The 25,751-nt window shown below is 35.0% G+C and overlaps 1 protein-coding gene across 10 annotated transcripts in view; it reads left to right on the forward strand.

The window, feature by feature from the left end:
• PKHD1 (PKHD1 ciliary IPT domain containing fibrocystin/polyductin) overlaps positions 1–25,751 on the forward strand; it is a 448,592-nt gene that overhangs the window by 302,371 nt on the left and 120,470 nt on the right. For all 10 annotated transcript variants that reach the window (XM_079147500.1, XM_079147498.1, XM_079147502.1 and 7 more), the window contains 4 exons: positions 1,306–1,419; positions 4,428–4,515; positions 20,682–20,836; positions 22,547–22,699. In XM_079147500.1, the coding sequence (XP_079003626.1) occupies positions 1,306–1,419; positions 4,428–4,515; positions 20,682–20,836; positions 22,547–22,699 (510 nt within the window). The remainder of the gene's footprint in view (positions 1–1,305; positions 1,420–4,427; positions 4,516–20,681; positions 20,837–22,546; positions 22,700–25,751) is intronic.

Below are 25,751 nucleotides of genomic sequence, written 5' to 3' on the forward strand. Positions count from 1 at the left end.
TCCTTTCAGAGTAGAGACTGAGAAGCCTGCAGTGTACAGATGGGCATTTAGCAGGTTTTAACCTCACCTTGAATCTTTTGTCTAACCAGTTATAGATGAAATGCCAGTGGGGACAATGATTTTATGTTGTCTGAAAAAACACTAATCAAAGGAAAACTAGATAATTTTAAGTTTAACAATTATTCATATGGTATCTGGCAACCTCAATTTTGATTATGTTTTCTGGAAACTTCTAAACTGGATAGTCTTGTTGGATAGCAGATAGTTTTGGAACTTGTTTGATTCACTGTAGAGTTTGGGGACTACCTTTCTACCAGTTATGTCTTAAGTAACCAACTCTTTTTGATATTTTCTGTACTCTAAGATATATTTTCAAAATAGTTTATACTATATAGGTCCTTATTTGCTAGTACCACTTCAGCAAATTCCCTGAACAACTTCATACTATAAAAGTGACCAAACACCACTGTTTGCATCAGTAGACTTGGGTCAGAAGAAACTCTCATCTGTTGTCTGAGTATTATAGTCTCATGCCTTTGCGTGTTGTTATGCTACTGAAAGAATTCATAAAAATAACACTTATTTAACAAAACACAAGGCAAACAGATCTTTGTTCAAATGTAGTTGCCTACATTTAACCTAGTCCCTCAACCGATGAGCCTACTTATGTATGAAAATTTAAAATTGGGCAAGAATCATCCTTGTCAGGTTTATTGTGAGGATTAAATACTAAATTGCATATCCAGGGATTTGCAAATGACACAGCCATAGACAATGGGTCAGCCTGATTTTGCTACAATAATGGTGTATAATAAGTAACCTCCAAATCTCAGTGGTTTGTAAAAGAAAAATATTTATGTACGACTTGGTTGTCCTTGGCGCCAGCTTGCATGTTCTATTCAGATTTATTCTGTATATGGTTCTGTATATGAGAGGCTATTGAAGGAATTCTCCTTTCCTGGCAGAAAAGGACATTCATTGCAAGAGTTCTGATGAAAACCTGACAGTCAAGTCTCTATAAACATCAACTAAGAACTGATCCACTATCAATTCTACCCAAATTTCATTAGCCATAGGATGGGGCTAACTATTAGTAGATCAGGAAAGTGTACTCTGAACTAAGGGAGAAGAATGGTGAATATTTGCTGAACAATAATCCAGAGGAGTTCACTTGTACTCTTTTCTTTCCTTGTTCTTATTCCACCTGTGACTGTTGGTTCTTCTCTCTAAACTTTGCAGCAGCAACTTTGCATCCTGTCTCAATTTCAAATTACTTTGAACAATATACTTTTCTTTGTTAAACAGGCACCTTAGAAAATCCATTAGAAAAAGAACAAAAGCTACTGATTCACCTTAGAGCCTCAGAAGGAATCTTTTGTGATCGTTACAGTGGAATTCGCATTGATCCAGGAACAATTGGTAAGAGTATAAAATAGTTTTTATTAAAAGTGAATTATTTGTGTGTATGTGAGTGTGTGTATGTGTGTGTGTGTGTGTGTGTCTGACAGAGAAGTGACATTCAAAGAACATCTACTAAATTCCATATACTCTTCTAGATGATTCATATATATTATTTCACTTACCAGTTCTGTGAATAGCACTTAATTTACAGATGTCAAAACTAAGACTGTTGTGAACAATCTGCAGAAGACCACACAGCCACAACTTTATAGTGTCAGAATTTAGAATTATGTACACATTGGTCAAACATCAAAGTATGGACTAATGTATGTTATCAACAATAAGTACTTTGTGATTGTTGGTATATTTAAAAACTTATAGATACACAGGTCACTAAGAGACATTTATTATCCACAGTTTCTTCATTTGACATTGCCATAGTACCATGTCCTATTTTAAAATTGTTCTGTATAGAGCATAGAAACTGGGTCTGGCCTTGCATAACCACCAGGTAAGAACTTCAAAACAACTCATTCTTAAGGGATAGGAGAATATTCATCAAATTTCAAATATTTTTCATTTTCTCTGTAGGCATTACTAATTTTATAAGTAAGTAAGGATAACTATGTGTCTCCCATACTTTCCAACACTGTATTCCTTTTAATTATTTCCTATCCCTCCACTTATTGAACAGTTGAATTCAGTTTATATTCTTTCATTATGTTTGTATTATGGTGTCACACAGTTTAAATGTGTTTCTGTCATCGGCCCGGATACTGATTTCATTGGCTCTTCTTCTACAGCAGTGTTGTGTTGGATGTTTTCAATGGAGTCTGCTAATCTTGGGGCAAAAGAGAAAAGACAATTCTATGTGAAGATTCTGAACACTATGAGACATAAATATTAGGATAGCATGGCACTTGTTAACTTAGTTCCCAAACATCTAACCATTGCTTTATAATACTTTATAGTGTTTTATAGTTATCAAGGATTTTCATGCATATTATCTATTTATTTTATTTTTTCAATAGCTTGAAGTTGAATAATATTTGGGCTTCTCCCAGTTGACAAGCTAGAAGGATCCTAATGAGAACGTTTGATCTCTGTTCTGTGGAGTGATCCCATTGTATCAAACTTTTGGTTAGGAGTACACATGCATGTGTGTCCTGATCCCTTTTACAGCCATATAGTCAAATCAGTGTTTTTTAGTTTTCTGTGATACTAAATTGAAATAAAGAATGAAATATTTGTTTCACTGCATGCTTAAATTTTTATGGTGTCCTAAGTAAATGAAAGATTTTAATCCTTTGAAATCCTTTATAATCTCCTTGAAACAACTATGAAATGATGTCATTTTACAGTAAACCTTTGATGATTGGAAATGACCAAGAAATCTGCTTTTCTGGTCAATTGAATTTTCTGGATAATTCAAATTTAAGGACAAGAACTGCTTTTTGTTATAAATGTTGTTGTTGGAAATCTCTGTACATTACTTCAGAATTTTTCTGTGCCTAGTTTACTTGATCTAAGTTAGAAGAAAGATTTTTTTTAATTACATGATATTATGAGAAATATACTCATGAAATTATATTATGAAAGGTTGGTTCAAGAATATATCCTGAATGTGGGATTATTTTTATATCTATTAATTCTTTTTTTTTTTTTTTTTCTGGTACTGGGTATTGACAGGGTCACATAACCACTTACCCACATCCCCAGTTCTTTTTTAATATATATTTTTGATATAGGGTCTCACTAAGTTGTTTAGGGCCTCATTAAGTAATTGAGACTGATCTCAAATTTGGTATCCTCCTACCTTAGCTTCTTGAAACACTGGGATTCAGGTGTGTACCACTGTGTCTGGATCATTAACTTTTATTTAAATTTTGTCTCCTAATTTTTTTCTGAGTTAGAATATGGAAAAAATTACAAATGTTGATAATAACAGTTGATTAGGGTCTAAAATGGAGATTTTATTTTTTGGACTAAAATGGATGACAAGCCAAAGTATATCTTATTGGTATTTGCCTTTATTCATGCGTGTTTCTGCTGAATATTGTAAAATTTTTAGATTTTTAAGAATTTAAACTTATTTAAAAATCTAAAATTAAATTTTATATTAGTGGCTTACAACAAAATGGGGTACATTGTGTGCAGACAATCCATTTGGGTGCAGAAACAAAATATGAAAGCTTCTAGTCAAATATGCTTATGAATATGTTTATATATATGTATGTTTATTTAAATAATAAATGTTATCTAAGTTTTTCTAAGTAAGCATACATGTGTTGGGAGTACATGGTTATAATTTTTTTCTTTTAACTTCTGGAGTTCATGGTCACAACGTTTTTAGGTCATTAGAATATTAGTAACTATGCTCAATATGACTGAAAGTAGCAATGAAACATGTAAGAGGAAAGACCTGAATAAAATGAGGGTACATCAAGCACGTGCCTTTAAGACTTTAATTTGTGAGATTGAAATAAATTATAGTTTGAAACTAAGGAGCCTAGAGATCTCTCCCTCGATGTCTGTTATAAGACAAAATATCAAGTCTAACCACTGAAAACAAAGCTAATAGTACCAAAACCCTATCCTCAGGAAATAAAATTAGCCTTGCCACTTGGAGGATCTAGCGTATAACTTAAAACATCAAAACCAGTTAACTTCCAACAGAATTGCAAATGGTTTTAAGTTCTTTAATGGTGGAAAGGAGTATCTCTCCAAATTTAACTAGTTAGCCATTTCAGCAGTCTGTGTTCAAGACTCTAGATCATTATGAAGTGCTATAACATTCACTTCTTTTATTAGTTTTGAAAGATACATATCACAGACATGTGAGGTATATTTGACATACTGTAAAACAGAGAACTAAAATATTCTATTTTCTGATCAGATGGGCACCTTTAAATATAGATTCTGTATCACATATTTTGCACAATAGCTTCTAAAATGAGTTTTACTTACCTGACCTTAATGACTCTGAAGGGTTTTCTCATCCATGTGTTGTTTCTTTCACTTTTCAGGGGTTTATGGGAAAGTTCAGCTTCACAGTGTTTATCCTAAGAAATCATGGACACATCTTGGAGCAGATATTGCCTCAGGAAATGAAAGGTAAAGAGTGATTAAATTAGAGATTTTTATTTTTTGCTTTAGTTTTTGTCTGCTGGAGGTTTTGTTACCATATTGAATTGAATTTTAGATTCAGTGTTGTAGTTGAATTAAATGGCAAAATAAAGGGTTAGAAGCCTCTTGAAAAAAGCTCTATTATAATTAGGAGAATGGATCTTGCAAAAAATGGAGGAGGAGCATATTCATGGATAATGAATTCCAGATAATGCACAATTGCTATTGTCAACAAAATTTTTTTGAAAATGTGATCCATGGGATGAAGTTTGAGTTGAGAATACAATAGAGTTGAAAAGTTAGCAGTTTAAGATATAGACAGAGATGAGTGAGAATAAATAAGAGTAAAGAATAGTATGAAATTTCATGATGCAATATAAAGAGCAATCACCACTGCCTTAAACTGGTGATGTGAGGAACACACTGAGGCAGATCTACTAAGAGTCAGAAGGCAAATCAGGAGCTCAAAATGACAAAAAGAAAAGGTAATGGATAGAGATCAGAAAAGCACTAAGACAAGAGATTAACCTGCATTTAAAGTTCAGGGACTTGAGGTTGTGGCTCAGTGGTGAAGCCCTTGTCTAGCATGTGTGAGGCTCTGGGTTTGATTCCCAGCATGGAACATAAATAAATAAAATAAAGGCCCATCAATAACTTAAACTTATTAAAATAAAATAAAATTCAGAGATGGGAATAAAATTCAAGAATACTATGAAATATGATAAATACTGAAATAATTTAAATATAATAGTGTAAATATGATGCACTGTAACCCTCAAAACAAGACACATTCTAATAATTGTTCTTATGAAAGAAACAGTTAATGTGTCAGCCAAGAAGTCGAGATTCTGTTTATATAAGACATGGAACCACTGTGCATGTACACACACTGATAAATTTGACACCTGAGGTTGGCAATTTGCAAAGTTCTAAGCAAGAACCAATGTGGCTGTGTTGAGGCTGAGGCAGCATTTCTTCTTCTTCAGGGAAATGTCAGTTTTTTATATTTGTAAGGTCTTCTGACTGACTGGTAAGGATCACTGACATTACTGGAGATAACTGACTGTGTTAACTACGTCTACAAAATATGTTTACAATCACACCTAGATAAGTGCTTGATGGTGTAATATAGGCTAACAATGATGAACCATAAATTGGCTATTACATTTCAAAATTCTCAGATAAAATCTGGGATGATAGCCTTGGGAAGGAGGGTAGAGATGGCAGATAAGAGTGCTATAGGAAGTTAAAAACAAGTTAACTAGTTCTAGCAGAATTCAAAATAAATATATCCTGTTATGGTTTAGAAGTGAGGTATCCTCCAAAAGCTCATGTTTGAGACAATGCAAGAAAGCTTAGAGGTAAAATGATTGGATTATGTGAGCCTTAACCTAATCATTGCATTAATCCCCCATAGGGCTTAAATGGGTGGTAAGTGTAGAGAAATAGGATGTGGCTGGAGGAGGTGAGTCCCTGAGGGCGTGCCTTTGGGGTATATTTTTTGTCCTCACTGAGCAGAGCTCTCTCTCACTCTGCTTTCTGGTTCCATGTTCTGAAATGCTTTACCACCACACACTTCTGGCAGGATATTCTCGGTCACCTCCTACCCCCAGGAATGGAGCCAACTGTCTATGAATTGAGACCGCTACAACTCCAAATAAACTTTTTCTCCCTAACTGTTCTTGTGGATTAGACCAATTGACCAAATTGGTCTCTTGGTTCATTGTGGCAATGAACAAGCTGACTAAAACAAATACCTTCTGAATCACCAAAGGGATCAGGAGATAAAGAGAAAACATAAATAAGTAGGAAGAGAAGAAATTGAAATGGTAAGAAACAAAACAACTGAAAGATCTATAAAACAGAAGAAAGTAAGAATAAATCTTCCTATTGTAGAAATAACATATTTGTTAAAATTACCCAATATAGGAAAAATGTGAGCTAAACAGTCAAAATGTTATATTTTTTTTAACCAGAGGAAAATTTAAAACCAAGCATAAAACATTTAAATATTGGATAAAAACAAATCATTTAATTTTTAAAACAGTAAGTTCTCAAAATTATCAACAAAAGGTAAAACATCAAAAAAAAAGTCAACATTGTTCAAATAAGTACACTTTACATTAGCAGACTTCAATTTATAGTGAGATATTAACAGGAAAGCTTTATACAAGATTATATGATATAAATATATGTCAATGAAGTCTCTAAGAAATATAAAAGGAAATTGACAGAAACCAAAATAGAGCTGGTCACATAAGCCCACATCTGTAATCCCAGAGACTCAGGAGGCTGAGGGAGGAGGATCACAAATTCAAAAATAGCATTAGCAATTTAGTGAGGCCCTAAGCAACTTATGGAGACTCTGTATCAAATAAAAAATTTAAAAAAAAAGGGCTCAGTGGTTAAACTCTCCTGGGTTCAATCCCTGCTACCAACAACAACAACAAAAACAAACAAACAAAAATAGTCATCTAAGTCATTTACCCCTTTCACATTTATTTTGAAATGTGAATAATATGACTAGCATAAAGCCAATCTCATTTAAATATAAAAATTTTTAAACTACATTATAAATTTATATTTAAAACTTTGATAATTTTTTTTTTTTTTGTGGTGCTGGGGATTGAACCCAGGGCAAGCACTCTACCAACTGAGCTATCTCCCCAGCCCAAAACCTTGATAAATTTTAATGCTAACAGGGTATGATCACAATATATAAAGAACATGGAGACTAAACCAACATACAAACAAACAACCTGAATTTCGTGCAAAATAAAAATAAAGGTAAATAACATTTTTATCAAAGAGGACATCAAACCTTCACTAGCAGAATACTTGGGAAATAACCAATAATAAGAGTACTACATGTGAGATGTGATCGAACTTGACAGCGCGTTAGATGCTTCATGATTGAATGAGAAAACAAAAAATAAAGAAGCGGAGCTGTCAATGTGAGAAACCAGAAACAAAACCACTAATTAGTATAATGAAATCAATCAATGCAAGGTGAAGGCAGTGGCAAACTTATTAAGGTTTTAGCCACTGTATTTAGACAAGAAAATGGATTAGATTTAACTACTGACAAGAATCCAAACTACTTTTTGTATGAATTATAATATATATTGTCCTAGAAAACTAAAGAACCATCTGAAAACATATTAAGTGCATTTAGAAAGCACATACCAATAGCCTTTTAATATATGAACAATAAAATTTTAAATTTTAAATTGAATTTTAAATTCAATTTAAAATATCTAGAAGGAAACTTAAGAAAACTTACAGGACCAATAAAAGGGAAACTCTGACACTATTAAGAGGCATATAATGAGATAAAGAAATTGTGAGGCACAATAGAAACTGAAAGATTCAAAATTTTAAAAATTTTGAAAAAGTTGCAAATCTGATGCAACTTTAATCAAAAACCAAATATATGCATTAGAATCTACTCACTAAATTCTCAGTTATTTGAGATAATAAACATTTGAAAATTGCCAAACATTAGCAGTTTGTTTTTTAATATATGCTTTCAGTGTGAGGAAAGTAATGTGTTCTTAGCACCCAAACAAAAAAGAATGTCTAGAAATATACTCAGGCACATATTACTGTATTACTTATAAATTGAATAAATTAGCAATTTAGTTGAAAACATGCTGGAATATTTGATAAATGCTAGGGAAAATATAAAATTAGATTTTCACTTTATGCCTTACTCTAAAATAAACTAGAGATGGATTTAAAAAAGTAAAAATTTTTTAAAACCATGAAGTTAAGTAAATATTATGTAACTTAAACTAGGGAGGACTTTTCAAACATAGCAAGTAAAGGAACTACCATAACAATAATAAATAATAGATTTGACAACATAAATTAGTATTTCTGCATGTCAATTATAAAATGTAAGAGCAAATTATAAACTAGAAAACATTTGTAACACACAACAATACAGATGGAAGAATAATGCTTTCTAATATATTTAGAACCCCAGAAAATAATTTAAAAAGTGCGCACCAGAAACATAATCTCTCAAGGTTTGAATATGTGAGCCATAAAAGAATCCATATATCTGACTAATCCACACAGAAAAAAATTCTTCTCTACTAGAAATGAAATAAATGTTAATTAGAATAGTAATGAAATACAATTTTAAAGTTTTAAATTGGCAGAGATGATAAAGAGTAGATTTTGAGTTGACAAAGTGGAGAAAATAAAGGGATTCAGTCAGAACTAATGCTACTTGTTAGCCTAATTTTGTAAATAAAATATCTTTGTATGCATGTATTTGGATAGGGAAATATCTAGAAGGACATGCAGTACAGAAAGGCTCCCTCGTGGTGAGATGATAGGTAGTGATTGCTTTGATGTGGTTTTCTCTATGCAATTTTTTTTTTCATAGAATAGGTATTGCTTCTGTTGTTTTTTCAAACTTTTTATTTGCTCAACATGGTTTTCATGGATGCATAATCCAGTGTCAAACATTAAGCTATGGTCTGGAGTTATAATAGCAAGTAAAGACTGACAAGAACTCCATCCTTGGACATTAATCAAATAAATGTGCAATTATGTGAAAGGAGAGGTTGATAGGATCCCAAGAATATGTGCATAGAAAAACTCAAGGAAGGGAGGGCATTCACAGAAGGCTTTCCTGAAAAGTGATTTCAGAGATGGAAATTGAAAGACCCAGGGGCTTTAGGCAAGGTGGGGTGTGTGTAGAAGAAGGGCTCTGGATAGCAGCAGCTGTCAACACTCAGCCAATATCTGAGAAACACTTGCTATATGCCAGGTCTGGTTTCAGCACTAGAGATAGGAAGGCAAAGTGTAGGGATTGCTGTCTTCCAGGAGTTGACATCTCAGTGGGGAAAGAAAGAACAAACAAGCAAACATAGGAAAGCAGACATAGTTGCAAATAATAAAATGTGCTAATAAGGAAATCAGTGGGGTGGTATGATTGAAGATGGCTGGGGTGGGGAATGTGACGGGGTAACGTTTTGGTTTGAATGGGCAGGGAATGTTTCTCTGGGGAAGGGAAATTGGAGCTAAGTCCTGATAGACAATAGAAAAACCAACTGTGTAATGTGAGAAGAATGCACCGTGATGTCTGTCTTAAAAAAAAGAAGAAAAAAAAAAAAAAAAAAGAGAGAGAGAGAGAGAATGCACCATGAAGAGAGACATACAGTATTCTCCCACAGTGGCCTGTGTGTGGTGGAGGGTTCAGGAAAGAGGTCATTATCAGAACAGAGTGAGCAGAGGGTAGAGTTGTATGATATGGTAAGTGCCCAGTTACATGGGATTTTGTTTGGGTATGAGATGTCAAAGGGAAAATTTCTGCATGCTTTTATGCAGTGGAATAGTGGAATCTAATTTGTAGTTAAGAAACAGCTCTGGTTTTATAGAGGATAGGTTGAGGTGAAAAGAGTCAATTTGGGGTGTTGAAATTGTGTTTGAGATGAAACTTCATTCTCCCCTTCTGCTGGTGGTTGGGGTCTGAGTAAGCTACATCTCTTTACAGCTGAGAATACCTGTTTTAGTGTTAGCAGCTCATTACAGCAGGGGATGCCTGCCATTATCAGCTCCAGGGTCACAGCCAGCAAAGCCGAATTCTCCTCCACTTCCATCCGGTGGTGCACTGCATCTTTTAGTGGGAGGCTGTGCCCTCCAGTGTTGTAGCAGACCCCAGCAGCTCACTGCCAATTTCCTTCTGGGTTTTTGTCTTGTAAACTCAAAGAATAAAATTCACAGACAATAATAGAAGGCAAGAGTGAAAAGAGTAGGACTTATTCACATGAGAAGACAAGAGACAGAACTCTAGCAGGGTGAGAGGGAAACTGATAGCAGGTTGCAGCTGTAGTCTACAAGTCTAGGGGCTTATATCGCTCTTGGGCTAACACTGTTGGTCCAAATTTATGCTCATCAGGTCTTGGAAGAGTACCAACACTATTGGTTAGCCCTTGAATCTGAACTTTCTTTCCTGGGATCTCCATCTGGGTCCGCCCTCACTTCCATTTTCCTGCTGTTCCAGAACAAAGGCTTGGATTCAGTGTCATGAGACCAATTGAGGACAGAAATCATGGTGGCTAGGAAAGTGGAGGAGGCAGTGAATATAGGAGGAAGAGATAGATATACTAATGACTGAATGTTGAGGTGAGGGAAGTGTGCTACGGGTATTTTGACTGTGCAACCTGGTGGATGACAGAAACATGCATGGAGATGAGAAGACTGGATGGGAGGGACAGGTTTGTCCCAGTGGAAGGTGGCAGGTACATGCTAAGTTGGAGACAGCAGGCAGAAATGTCAAAAAAGCAATTAGATTCTTAACTTTGAAGTTAGGAAAAATAGAAGGAAGTCCTCCTGGAAGTAGGTTATACCAGTAATCAAGAAGATAGAGATAGAGGAGGAATTTGGAGCTTAAGAATAAGATTGGGGTCACCCTGACTTTTTGGAAGTTGAGTAGAGGAATCAGCAAAGGAGATGTGGAGAAGCAGAGGTCTGAGAAATGATTCTGTGGTAAGAAGGGAGAGTGGAGAGAGTGCCAGCATGTTTGATGTGGAGGGCTGACTGAGCATGATAGGGTTTCAAATGGTCATTGGGGGTCAGGGTCATATTGGTTGGTAATATCAAGAGGTTTAGTTTTTAACCTAAGAGCACTGTGAAGCTGTCATAATTTAAGGAGGCAGTGTGGGTGGGAAGTATTCCCTATAATTATATTTGTAGGTACAAGTGGATCATAGGAGAGGTCTAAGGTAATCCTGAGATGCCAATTAGGAGTCCAAAGTAAGAGCAAGTAAGTGATGGCTGGAAACTGTGGGCCATGGAGAGAAGTTGGAAGATTTATAGAATATAAAATATATAAGATACTGTATTAGTCAGGGCTCTCCAGAGAGGCAGACACAATAGAGTATAGAGTATATAGAGTGTGTGTGTATATATATATATATATATATATATATATATATATATATATGAATGGGGGTTTATTAGAAGAATTGGCTCACACAATCATGAAGACCAAGAAGTTCCACAGATGTCATCTGCAAACTGGAGAACCAAGAAGGCTGGTAAGTTGGGTCATCAGAAAGCCTCAGAATCTGGAATACTTGTGTATGTCTCAGTCCAACACTACAGTTTTGATAACCTGTAGGGCTACTGGTATAAATGTTAGAGTTCAAAGACTAAATAACCTAGAGTTCTGATGTCAAGGGTAGGACAAGAATATTCTAACCTCAAGAGAAAGAAAAAAATCCATCTTTTTCTTCCTTTTGATTTTATCCTATCTCCTACCAATTGAATGGTACCCACTCACACTGAAGGCAGGTCTTTTCCTATCAGTCCATTGACTCACTCAGCAGTCTCCTCTAGAAACAACTTTACACACACAATCAGAAATAATGCTGTACCAGCTTTCTAGGTAGCCCTTAATCCAGTCAAGCTGACAACTGGAATTGACTGTCACTGACACATCAGATGTGAGGGGTTTTCCTGTATCTCTGTGTGGATGGGTGCTGGTATCATTCACCAGAAGAGGACTGAGTATTGGGGGGAAAATTATGAATTCAGACATGGTCATGCTGAGAGTGATGTGCCTTTCTGAACCCTGGAAGAATCTATGAAGTAGGCATTTCTAATGGGGATCAATAAGAAACTTTAATTATAATTAAAAGGTTAGCAAGTTGGAATTTGGCAGGAGCCATGTGAATGGATTTTTCTCATAGAATGTGTTAAAAACCTCATTCAGAGTCTGAGCTACAGGCTATTTTGAAAGAAATTCAATTTTATTAATTAAAACTATCCATAGTTATTAACTAGCTACCATTTATTGAGTTCTTATCATGTAGGTTTGCTTTATGTCAGGTCTCTGCTAAGCATTTTACAAACATTATCTCATTCAAATATCTGAGTGCTATAAGTAAGATATTATCTGCATTTTATGGATATGAAAACTGGGATAGAGAAATTAAATAAATTTTCCAGGTTCATAAAGCTAGAAGTTCCTATGGATGAATTTTTATCCGAGTTTGTCTGATTCCATTGCTTGTGTTCTCCATATTATAAATATTAAAAGTGAAATTTCTTAATATCAGGCATCTGGAGGACTACTTTTATGAGATTATATAAATGATATATAATTATCATAGCATACTGGTTTATGCATATTTTTTCTTTAATTTTTTTTTTTAAATTTAAGACACAGGAAGTTGTAAAAATAGTAATTTCTCTATATACCCTTTTCTCAGTATTCCTTGATAACAACATTTTACATAGTCACATAACATTAGCAGATCTGGCAAGATAATATTGGCACAGTATTGACTGAAATAAAGACCCTCTTCAAGTCATTTCTTTAAGTATTATCCTACAATCTTCTTTATGCTGTCAGTTTAATAAGCCTAATATATTGAGTTAGATCACATTTTATTTGAACTCCTTTATAAATTTCTGCCAACAGAATTATATATCTGAATTTATTTCCATATAATTTATTTTATAAATAATATTTGTGTGGAAACTTCAGAATAAAAATTTCATGTTAGTTATAAACTTATTCATTTTTTTTTTTTGCAGCACCAACAAAGTAAACTTAGCAAAATATTTTAAAGAAAAATTGTCTTCTTTTGTCCTGTTATTTACAAATTTATCTCTAAATTACTCTTATTACAGCTTGTTGAGGTTGATTTTTGGGGAGACAAATGAGCAAAATTGTTGATTTTTTCATGTACAGTAAATAAATCAAGACCAATTATATAGAAATAAAAACTTGCTTTTTATCTGTTGTTCTAGTTATGTACTTGTTTCATTGGTGCATATTTGGGTAACCATGTGTTCTTTGAGATTAAATGGTGACTTTGTCAATTAATCTTATGAAAATATTTAGATTTTATTCTGACATTTGGAAGATTTTTAAACAAACAGACTTGTGCTTGAATCTGATTTAAGCTATGCAAAAGTTGACTGCTACGACATTGAAATAACAGCAGTTTTTCAGGTGAGAGCAGATAGAGGCCTAGATAGGGGGGTAGTGATGGAGGAGGAAAGAAGTGATTAAATATGTTGGAGACAGGCACATGGTTTGCTGATGATTGAATTTTGGAGAAAATGTCAAAACATACGGTAAACCTTTTTTACCTGAGTAACTGGGTGAGGAGCAGTGTCACCTTCAGGAAAACAGGGAGAAGAACAGGTTTATGGAGAACCTTCTGCTAAATTTCTCTTTTTCCCCTTATTACCTGTAGCTTTTTGTGGTAATATCGTTTTTTGGTGCATATTAATTATGCAGAATGGTGAGTTTCATTGTGGCATATTGGTACATGCATATAACATAATTTGATGAATTTTACTCTGTTTTCCCCTCTTCCTTTCACCTGGTCCCTTTCTATTACCCTGTTAGTCTCCCTTTTATTTTTATGATGTTGTCGCTCCCCTGCCCTTTTTCTCCCTCGAGCTTCCACAAATAAGAGAAAACAAGGGTCTTTTCTTTTTGAGTCTGGTTTATTTTGCATAATATGCTGCCCTCTATTTTCATTCTGCAAGTGACATGATTTTATTCTTTATGGCTGAATAAAGCTCCATTGTGTATATAACAACACATTTTCTTTACCCTTTCTTTTGTTGATGGACATCTAGGCTGATTCTAAAACTTGGCTATTATGAATTTACTTTGACAAATAAGGGTATGCGTGTATCTCTAAAGTATGCTGACTTTTATTCTTTTGTATAAATATCAAAGAGTGGTATAGCTGGATCATATGGTAGTTCTATTTTTCATTTTTTATGGAATCTCTGTATTGATTTCCATCGAGGCTGTACTAATCTACATTCCAACCAATAGTGTATAAGAGTTCCTTTCCCCCATATCCTTACCAACCTTTATTATTTGTATTCTTGATGGCTGCCATTCTGATTAGAGTGAGATAGAATCACACTATAGTTTTAATTTGCATTTCCCTGACACAAAAGATGTTGAAAAAAATTTTTTTCATATAATTGTTGGCTGTTTGAACTTCTCTTGAGAATTTTTGGTTCATTTGCCAAATTGTTGAATTTTTTTTTCTCTGTGTGTGTGTGTGTGTGTGTGTGTGTGTGTGTTAACATTTATTGAATTTTGAATCTTAATCCTCTGTCGCAAGAGTAGCTGGCAAGGATTGTCTCCTTTTCTGTAGGCTGTCTTTTCACATTGTAATTTGCTTTGCAGTACAGAAGTTTTTAAATTTATGCTATCCTATTAGTTGATTCTTGCTATTATTTCCTGAACTATAGAAGTCCTATTTGGTAAGTTATTGCCTTTGCCTGGTTGTTGAAATGTTTCCCCTATCATATTTACCATTAAAGAAAGGAAGTATATAAGGCATTAACTAGTATCTTTGTCCTGTAATGCTTTGTCTCTCAAGTGATATGCTTATTTATTTTATTTAAATTTATTTTAACCTACAAGTTTAAAATTACATGTATTTATCATGTATGAAATCATGTTTTGAAATATGTGTACATTGCAGAATAGCTAAATTGAGCTAATTAACACGTACAGTATTTCATATACTTACTTTTTTTATGTGAACAGTTAAAGTATATTTTCTTAGCAATTTTCAAGAATGTGATATACAACAAATCTTTTGAACTTATTTTTCCCCTCTAACTGAAATGTCTTCTTTGATAAGCATCACCCCAGTTCTCCAACCACCAGCCCTTGGTAATAACCTTTCTATTCCCTGCATCCATGAGTTCGAATACCAAGATTCCACATACAAGTGGGATCAGGAGGTATTTGTCATTCTGTACTTTACTTATTTCACTTCTATAATGTCATCTGGATTAATCCTTGTTGTTGAAAATGATGGAGTTCCCTTCTTTTTTAAGACTGACTAGCCCTCCTTTGTGTATGTGCACCACATTTTCTTTATTCACTCATCAATTGTTGAGCACTTAGGCTGTTTGCATTTCTTGACTGTTTTGGATAAGCTGCTCTAACTGTGAGAGTGCAGATGTCTCTTGTGCATACTGATTTCATTTCCTTTGGATACATACTCAGAAGTAGTCTGCTGGATCATGTGGCAGTTCTACTCTGAGTTTGTTAAGGAGCCGCCATACTGTTTTCCACAATGACTGTACTAATTCACATTCCCACAGTGTACAAATTTCCCTTTTCTCTGGGTCCTCACCACTACTTGTTATCTTCCATCTTTTCTATAATAACCATTCTAACAGGTGTGAGGTGCCTCAAGTGATTTATGAATTTAGTCTGGAAATTACTCTGAACTGAAGAGCAAATTAAGTCGTTTGATACCTCACCCCTTCCCCTGGATCTTTCCCTTTATTGAGCATCATATCAATAATATCGCTTCCATTAGCTCCTGTATCAAATTAGTGATACATTCTGTGAATTACATTTATCACTTAAGTACTGCACACTTGACTTTCTATAACAACTTTAGTATTGGCTCTCCAAATACTTAATAAATAAAATAAAGGTATCAGATGCAGTACCCTCCTGTCTCTTGTTTATCTGTACAAGTCTTGCTTGTCCTTAAAAATTCCATCACATTCATCATAAAGTTATCAGTCTCCTCTTGGGCACATATTTCCTTCCATTAAAACCACTATAATGTGGTTTTGACTTTATGATTACTAATTTTAATCATAATATGCTTTCTAAACTTGGACAGTAATCTGCTTAAGGTATATATGTCCTGTTCCTCCAAGTAACTTCTATAGGAAAGGAAAATATATTTTTATTGATTTGGTATACCACTTAGCATCTGGTACAGAGCAGAACATACTGAAGGTATCCAACAAATGCCTGTTACATTGAAATTGTGTGTCTTTTCTAGAAATCAAAACTTATTGAAGCTCCTGGCTCAGCAGCATATTATCCAATAAATAAAAATGTCTTTTCTTGAATTGGATTTAAAAAGTGATCACAACTTATTTTGCTTATGACTCAAAACTTTATTATAACAAGCCAATTCAAGTATTAGAATATAGAGTCAGGGCTGGTGCAATGGTGTTTGTCTATAAATCCCAGTTACTCAAAAGACTGAGGGGCAGAAGGATCCCAAGTTTGAGGCCAGCCTGACTAACTTAGTGGGATTCTTCCTCTCAAAAAGAAAACAACATAAAAATAAATCAGAGTTAGTAGCTTTATTCACTTATTGGAAAATCAGGACCACGTGTGCAACCTTCAAAAAAAGATGTTTACCTCTGGTCCAACAGCCTACTCCGTCTTTACTTCAAATGACCTACTCTCTCCATGCTGGGCATTGGAAAGTAGGTTGGAAATAGTATTTGACATTAACAAAGAGTTTGAACTTTGCGGTCAGGCAAAGTAAAATAATTGTGCAATGAACTAAATGTCTAACTGTAGACATTTATTCTCTCTGGCCAGTTTTCTTTTTCTATGATAGCAAGAATACCTACCTAATATTATAATTGTAAGGATTAAGGGAATTAGCGTATATGAAATTCTTAGCCCAGTTTCTGGCACAAAGTAAGCCCCAAGACTGGGTAGCTACTGCAGAAATCAGGATTATTTTAGTTGGAGGTGAAAGTGAAATGAACTCTTCTTAATCCATGTGGGGATTCTACTACCTTCACTCCCCCCTTCTTCACTTCTGTGCTTTTCTATTTCAGCCTCAGTTCTTTTACTGAACAGAAGTGTTCCCCACTCTTGGAGGCTGTAAGCAAACTCAGAGCTGTAGGCATTTTTTCAGCTTTACTACCAGAGAAGATGTTACTCTCTCCTTGGTTTCATTCAAGAGTTCAGAGGAGAGATTTTAGTAAACATTTCTAGCCCTGGTGAGAGCTTTATGTGACTTTAATCTACAGCTCTCTCTAGAACCACTTAAGTAATTCAGTGGCTGAAAGGAGCAGTTCTCAGAAGAGGTGTGATGGACTTCCTGTAATGAGGGAGGAAGGAGGTCAGGTAGACATGTAATTGATATCCACTATATCTGTTATTGTTGTTGAGATCATTTTAACATCATTGTAGGATTCAATTTCTTTAATACTCAGCATAGTCTAATGCACTTTGCAATATTACTGACAAAAAAAAAATTAAGCTAGCATTAGAAAATAAAAAGATTCAGTGTTAATAGATTTCAGAAGTCTGTGGACATTGTTACTTCTTGGGGGAAAGTATTTTTGGATTGCTATACCCTGAACCTGGGGTCAAACGTAGCTATTATCATTTAGATCTCCCAGAGTTTAGTTTAAATTTTAAACTGCAGGTGTTTATTTATGAATGTTTTATACATGGTTGTAAGAACTCTTAAATCAAATTTGCATATACTTTTTGTTCTCTGTAACTAAATACATATTATATTTTTGACTAATAAGCATTATATTTTCCCAGAACTAGGTCAAATATTAATGCCAAAATAAAGGAAACTGCTGATATTTTGTTGATATTTCTAAAAAGTTATCTTTCAGGAGACTTCCTAAGTGATTATTCATAGTTTCCTCTCTCTTTTCATATGGTTCCCATTTAGGTCCAATTATTTTTCAAATGAATCTTTTAATTTTTGTTTGTTTATTGTTTTAAGTATGTTTTGCTCAGAACAGGCAAGTTTTTCCTCTTCTCTATAGCTATAGGACTCTCACTAGAATTAATCAGAAGCATAAAGTACAACTGGTTTTTCAAGTTATCATTTCTTGAAATGACTGAAGTGTAACCAAAAAGGCAGAAGACTGGGACTAGTAATAGTGACTATTGAAATTAAAGGAAAACTGATTTAGCTAGTTTTACTACCTAGGCTATTGATACTGGGACCAGAGTTTTCTCTGAAATACCACTGTTACTATATGGATACATAGAAATGGGAGGGGCTATGCTCCTTTAACACCTGTGTATTGTTCTTATAGCCACAGAATTCCAAAGCTCCAGGTATATAGAGGAGAAATAAATTTCCATGAACTTATAAGGTTTTGATACCTTCATGGAACAGATTAAGTTCATTCATGTTTTTAATTTAAAGTTTGTACTAATAATTTTAATAATTCCATTTACTATTTTCCCAGTGCATTATTAGATACTATGGGGTATGCACAACTAGATGGTCATCTTTTCATGAACATTAACAATACTAAAGTTGAATTGTGTCACACAAGAAATAAGAACAAGATCATTTACAAGGTACTAGTATTATGTCAACTTTTTGGTGGTACAGGAAAAGCTGGGCATTCAGACTCTCAGGGAAGACTTCTTGAAACAAAGTAGGTTTTTAAGAATGAGTGAACTAAAAGGGAGAGCAAATCACTTCTCTGACTGGTATAGAGGACTTATGTAAAGGAGTTAGTGACTATTTTTTTTTCAAGTTTACATAGGGGTTCACTTGGAATTGTATATTCTATGAATTTTGACATATGTATAAGGACATGTATCCTCCCTTATATGCTGCTCTAAAAACTCTCTCTGTTCCACGTGGGAATTTAATCTCAATTATAAGGATGTTTTTACACTACTATGGTGATCTGTTATCTGAAGAGCTTTATTCAACAGCATAAATAATAATAAAAAGATTACTTATTACAGATCATGAGAGAAAAGACTGATTTTTGTTATACCATTAGTTGACTTTGGTGTGTGTGATTTTAAGTATTTTTTCTTGCTATAATGTTCTACCTGCTAAGTTATAAAATTTAGATTTTAGTAAAAATCATTAATAAATTCACCGTCCATAGGTGGGCTAATATTTTAACACTATTTTTCCTCTTTTCTATTTGGTATGCGTGCCTCATGTTTATTTTTAAAAATGGGACATGTTATTTTATATCCTGCCTTTTAAAATCAATGTAGCATGAGCAAATTTCTTTGTGATTCTGTAAACCCCTATAGTAATGTACTTTTAAAATGACTACATAGTATCCACTGTATTTACCAAAGATTTTTTTTAATTATTTCATGGATTACCATGATATCATTATGAAATGTGAGAGTACTATGGGTTTCCCTTACAATTTAACAGGTGAAGAACTAAGAATCAGATGTTATGAAGTTTAAATAACTTTGGACTTGATCAGGAGTTTTCCTTTGTACCAACTCAATCTGTGACTCCATTCAGTTACCTAATTTCAGTTTTGCTATATCTTGAATCATGTTTTCATTGCCTTTAAAAGCTAGTATTCTTTTTAGTATTCTGTAACTGAGTTTCCTTAGAAATCATAGAAAATCAGGAACAGAAGCAAGGCCCTTTGTTCATTACAACAGCATGAACTTGCAGTACTATCATTTTACCTTTTTATCTAACTTAAGGTGCTCAGATTTGAATGAATTGCAATCTTTGGTTCATAAGAGACTGATACTATTGGCACATAAATGGTTAGCTAATCCTCCATCCCTACAGTAGAATGTCTACTGAAAAAAATCTCTAAGTTATTATTTTAAATACACGTGACATATATTTTCTTTACTCTTGTGTCTGTAGGATCTCTATAGTGTCTGGTACAGAGAAGTGGTTCTGTCAGTGTATATTTTGCATGATTAAATGGCTTGCATGGGTACACTGTGCCTGAATGAGCATTCATTGATAGGAAAGCATCTAGGTCTAAAGCTTGCTAAGATTTGGTCATTAGCTAAAGAGGCAGTACATTAAAACAAATTTAGTGTTAGAATTGGTAAAAACTGTAAGAGAATAAAGTAGTCGTATTCACCAGGAAGTTTGGCAGTGTGACAGACTGATCATGGTCACAGAGCTAGTAACTGATACCTTTAAGACTCACACTTGTATCTGTCTGGTCATGGAGATTCAAGGCTTAATGCATGATGATAGATTGTCCAAAAATGCAATACAGTTCTTCAGAAAAGTTGAGAAATACCTTTGTCATTCAATCTGTTTCCCAATCAATAAGGAAGATTATTATTATAAAAGACCATGGAAAGATGCACACACTGTGCTCTGGAATGCATACTATTTCTTATCCCTTTGCCTTGAACTTCATGATTATGGAATATGTTTGCATTCCTGTAATGTATATATTAACAAGTCAGAATTTGGACTCCATGAGAATTGTAATTTTCACAAATGCCCTTTTCCTTGTCTTGTCTTCTTGTTTCCTTTTCAGCTTCTCTGAGGGATTTGTCATTTGCAGGATTTTCTTTGCTCTCTCTGAAATTAGCTGGTCTGTGTTGCAATATTGATATAATTGACAACATCTTTATGCTGTTACAGAATTATAGTGGAAGATGCAGTGGACTGGCAACCCCATGACAAATTGGTCCTTAGCTCCTCTTCTTATGAGCCTCACGAAGCAGAGCTCCTCACTGTGAAAGAAGTCAAGGGTCATCATGTTAGGATCCATGAACGCCTCAAATACCGCCACATTGGTAAGGTACTAATTCGTTGGTTGAAGGAAGTACATGTGCCAGGAAAAAACGTTCAGACACTTACCTATGGATATTGCATCTGTTTGCCATTCAGAGGGAGGATATGCCTTTATTGCTGTTCTGGAATTATCCCAAAAGACTTTGTCTTTATTTCTTCATTAACTATATTGCCTAATTATTAATGAATACTTAGATGTCAGGGAGTTGTTTGTTTTTTTTTTTTTTTCTTTAATTCATAATGACGAGTCTGAGAGTAGAAGCATTGAGAATCTTGTTGAAGGTCACTGAGCAGTTTTGTGGCTAAGCCAGAGTAAAAGTCACAGACACTGTTTCCAGTTAATTTCCTGGCACATAATATCTTATAATACACTAATTATTGTAAACAATGATTTCCTTTTCCATGCTAAGGATTGTCTCCTTCCTGACACCACGCATATTTTGTATTGACTGCTACTACAACTACGACTGGAAAAAGGAGAAAAACTCCAATTTTTTTTGTAAAAATACTGAATATTTTTATATGCTATACATGATACAAATACACTGTACATAAATAATAAATGAGCATAATCTTCCTGTTTCATTAAATAAATCCAGCTCAGGAGATACAGCTAATTAGTGTCAAAACATGCAAATAAAGAGGTTAGAGAATATTTTTTTTGTATTGGATACCTAAGAGGGAAGTACATGTTTCTACCAGCACTGTTTAAAACTACTTCTAAATCACAAATTCAAGGATGAATTCTCTCTCTCTGTCTCTCTGTCTCTCTCTGTCTGTGTACTTGTTTGTTTGTTTTGGGTGAGATGAAGGTCTCACTCCGGTGCCCAGGTTGGCAGGTTGGTCTTGAGCCTCAGCCTCCCAAGCAGCTGGGATTCCTTCCCTTCCTTCCTTCCCTTCCTTCCTTCCCTCCTTCCTTCCCTCCTTCCTTCCTTCCTTCCTTCCTCCTTCCTTCCTTCCTTCCTTCCTTCCCTCCCTCCCTCCCTCCCTCCCTCCCTCCCTCCCTCCCTCCCTCCCTCCCTCCTTCCTTCCTTCCTTCCTTCCTTCCTTCCTTCCTTCCTTCCTTCCTTCCTGTAGCAGAGTGAAAAGAATCATCAGTAATCTTTGCTCCTATGAGCCAAAGTGAAATGGCAATGGAGGCCATGAGACAGGCCAGTAGGTCACTTCCATCCCTCCATCACACGCTCTGGGAGCCTATTCAGGCAATGGAAAACTGGAGACCCACCGTGAGAGGGTGCTGCTTGGTGCTGCTTCCCTTTTTACTTTACTCTGATACATTGCAGCTTGTGCTCTGCCACTGCTTGGGCTGATCTGGGATTCCTTATTCTCCTGAAAGAAGTCTGCGGATGATGTACAGCCAAATGCTGCCATCTCACAGTGGCCATTTAAGGAAGGAAGTTGGGAACCTGACTAATTGGACAGGTCTGCTCTGATTTCTCTGTACCAGTGGCCTGTCCTGGTCCCCACAGTTATTGAGAAGAGATGAATTCTTGCTCAAACATTCACTCTGATCCCAAAGAGAGACAAGTGAACAGATTTTTCATTTCTCAGCTGACATTTGTGAAGAATGCCTGAGGAAAAGTAGACCTTAATGTTGGTAGGCTTTCTGAGGGAAAAGAAGTATTTTCATTTGTGAGATGCACTGGGTCCCCAGCTAGCCATTTCCAAAATAGGTTTTTAAAGGTTTTTTCCCCCAACTCCTTTTGCCCCAGGAAGTGTCCATGTCATGGAAGATGGCCGACACATTCATTTGGCTGCTGAGGTTGGACTATTGACCCGAAATATACGAATTCAGGCTGACACATCGTGTAAGGGGAGACTACTTGTGGGGTCCTTCAGGAAGTCTAGCAGGGAAGAATTTTCAGGTAAATGAAATTTCAATTTGCTAAACATTACCACTTGTGGCCTATTTATCTGAGATAGTTAGAAATTCCAACTGTGAGAATTTTCACTTATAATACAGAATGTTCAAATTAGATGGTTCCTTTGTCCTCCAAAAAGCTATGACTTTCCTGTCCTAATCTGTGCTTGATTTTCAGTATGATGTTAAAATAATATACCAGAGATCAGCACATATGCACACTTTTACCTCAAAAAAAATCTTCGGCAGATGTGAAATTTCCTCTGCTTTGAAATTATAGATGATTTAATGACCATTTGAATTTTATCTCTTTCCTGAATTTCTATTACTTGTTCCCAGTAGCATGCTATATCTGATGGCAGACATCAGCTCATGCTATAAATTAATGGCTTAAATTTAAATAAAAATGATTTCCATATTCTCCACTGCTTTAAGGATTAATTCAATCTTTTTTTATTCAAGCTTTAGTCCCTTTGATATGCTGCAAAATTGTTTGATTAGGACCTCATTTCTTAAACTCGTGCTCCTTAAACATTATTTCAAAGTTGCTTCCTGATCAAATAGTTTGGGAAAGTCTATTTCTATGGTTCTATCTTGGAAAGTCACTGTGTACAGGAATATGATAAAGGCTCAGAGAAGGTCTGGAATAAAGGATCTAACCACTTTCCAAATATATTCATCATAGGACCTTCTGTTGGTCACCGATTTGGCAAAAGGCAATGTTTGAACCCTAAATTACAGGTTCAAGATTTCTGGTCCATAGAACAAGTTCTCTCTCCACAAGTTCTAGCTCCATAAGCTCTTGCCAGATGTCATTTTTATTCCCTAGAAGACAATTGGCAGTATCTGGGATCAGTTTTATTTGTCACAACTTGGGCACCTCCAGCATCAAGTAGGTATATCCTACAATATCCTCCAATGCACAGACCTACAAGAAAGCAATATCTGGGTCAAATATCAGTAATGTTGAGGATGAGAAATCCTGCTCTAGAAGACTGAGAAGAAAGCTGGGTTCTGGTCATGTGAAAATGAGACTGTTTTGCTGTTGATGAATATGGAGAGTCAGGACATGGACATCAAGATAGGCTCTCAGTTAACTGAGACTATAGTTCAAGCTGGAGCATGGTCCTGTGACAGGAGAGAAGACCGATTCTTAGCTGAGCATGATAAAGCAAGAGCCAAACCAGCATCAGCATCAAGACAGATCTAAACCTCTGACTTCACTCATCTAGGGTTTTCTAAATTATCCTCAAGGGTAGAGAAAAAGAAACTATGTTAAATGCTACTAGGAAGCTTGCTGGTTTTCACACAGAGGAAATTTTGTCTGATTTAATCCTAATATTTTTGTGAGAGAAAGATGTTATCTTTCTATAGTAGAAAACAGTCTGTAATTTAATTTCCTATTTATCTGTATAACTCCTTCATGAGTTTGGGAACTCCTTGAGGGTAAGTTTGGGCCTTTCATTTCTGCTATCCTAATATGGTGACTGCAATGTATTAGGTACTTATTATATATGAATGGATAAAATTAATGAAGAATAAGTAAGAAAAATCATTTAATTAGTAAATGGCAGAGTCAAACCTTGCTCTGAAGTCCTCATTAAATAAGAACTTAATTCTGTAATAATTTTGGATTTAACAAAGTTATGAAGATAATATGAAGAATCCCTATATGTCTTTCACCTAGTTTTCTCTACAGTTAATATCTGATACAACACTGGTACCTTTGTGAAAACTAAGAAATCAACTTTGGCACATTAATATTAATCAAACTCAAGAGATTTTTTTATATTTCACCAGCTTTTTCACCACTGGCCATTTCTGTTCCAGATTACAATGCAACCCTTGCTGATCAGGGAAATAAAAATCAAACTGCATTGAAATTTCACCTCAGTTTAATCAGAATGGCAGTTATCAAGAACACAAATAATAATAATAAATGCCGGTGAGGATGTGGGGGAAAAGGTACACACATACATTGTTGGGAGACTGAAAATTCTTACAACCAGTCTGGAAAGCAATATAGAGAGATTCCTTAAAAAACTAGGAATGGAACCACTTTATGATTCAGCTATCCCATTCCTTGGCATTGATCCCAAAGAACCAAAATCAGTATACTGTAGTGATATAGTCACTTAAATGTTTATAGCATCACAAATCACAGTAACCAAATTATGGAATCAGCCAAGATGCCTATTAGTGGATGAGTGGATCAAGAACACTTGGCATATGGCCAGGCATGGTGGCACACACCTATTATCCCAGGCACTTGGAGGTTGAAGTAGGAGCATTGCAAGTTCAAATCCAGCCTCAGCAACTTAGCAAGGCACTAAGCAACTTAGTGAGATCTTGTCTCAAGCTAAAAAATTTAAAAGAGGGAAATAGAGAACATCATGCTAGGTGAAATAAGCCAGACTTGGAAAATCGAGGTTCAAATGTTATCTCTCATATGTGGAAGCTAAAGCAGAAAAAGAGAAAAAAAGGAAAGAAGGCAAGTGGTACTAGGGATAAAGTATAAATATATACTGAGGAAAATCAGTGAAGTAGAAAGTAGAGAACAAGAGGAAGGGAGGAAGGATGGGAGAGGGGAGGAAATGTGGAACGGATCTAACAAAATCATGCTATATACATGTATAAATGTGCCAAAGGAAATGTTACCTTTATGCATATGTAGAAAGTACCAATTAAAAATAAAGAAAGAAAGAAGCAAAAAGAAGATCAGTAGAGTAGAGGGAGGAGAATGGGGGAGGGAAGAAAAGGGGTTGTGGGAGATTGAAATCAAATTCCTTGCATGAGGTGGTGTCACAATACTAGGCCTTCAACTATACTACAGAGCAATAGTAAAAAAAAAAAAAAAAAAAAAAACAAACAAACAAAAAAAAAAACAGCATGGTATTGGCACCAAAATAGGCAGACCAATGGAGGACACAGAAACAAACCCACATAAAAACAGTTACCTCATACTAGACAAAGGTGCCAAAAATATACAATGGAGAAAAGACAGCCTCTTCAACAAATGGTGCTGGGAAAACTGGAAATTCATATGCAGCAAAATG

Source organism: Sciurus vulgaris (assembly GCF_902686455.1).
Source record: "Sciurus vulgaris genome assembly, chromosome: 7".
Lineage (NCBI taxonomy): Eukaryota > Metazoa > Chordata > Mammalia > Rodentia > Sciuridae > Sciurus > Sciurus vulgaris.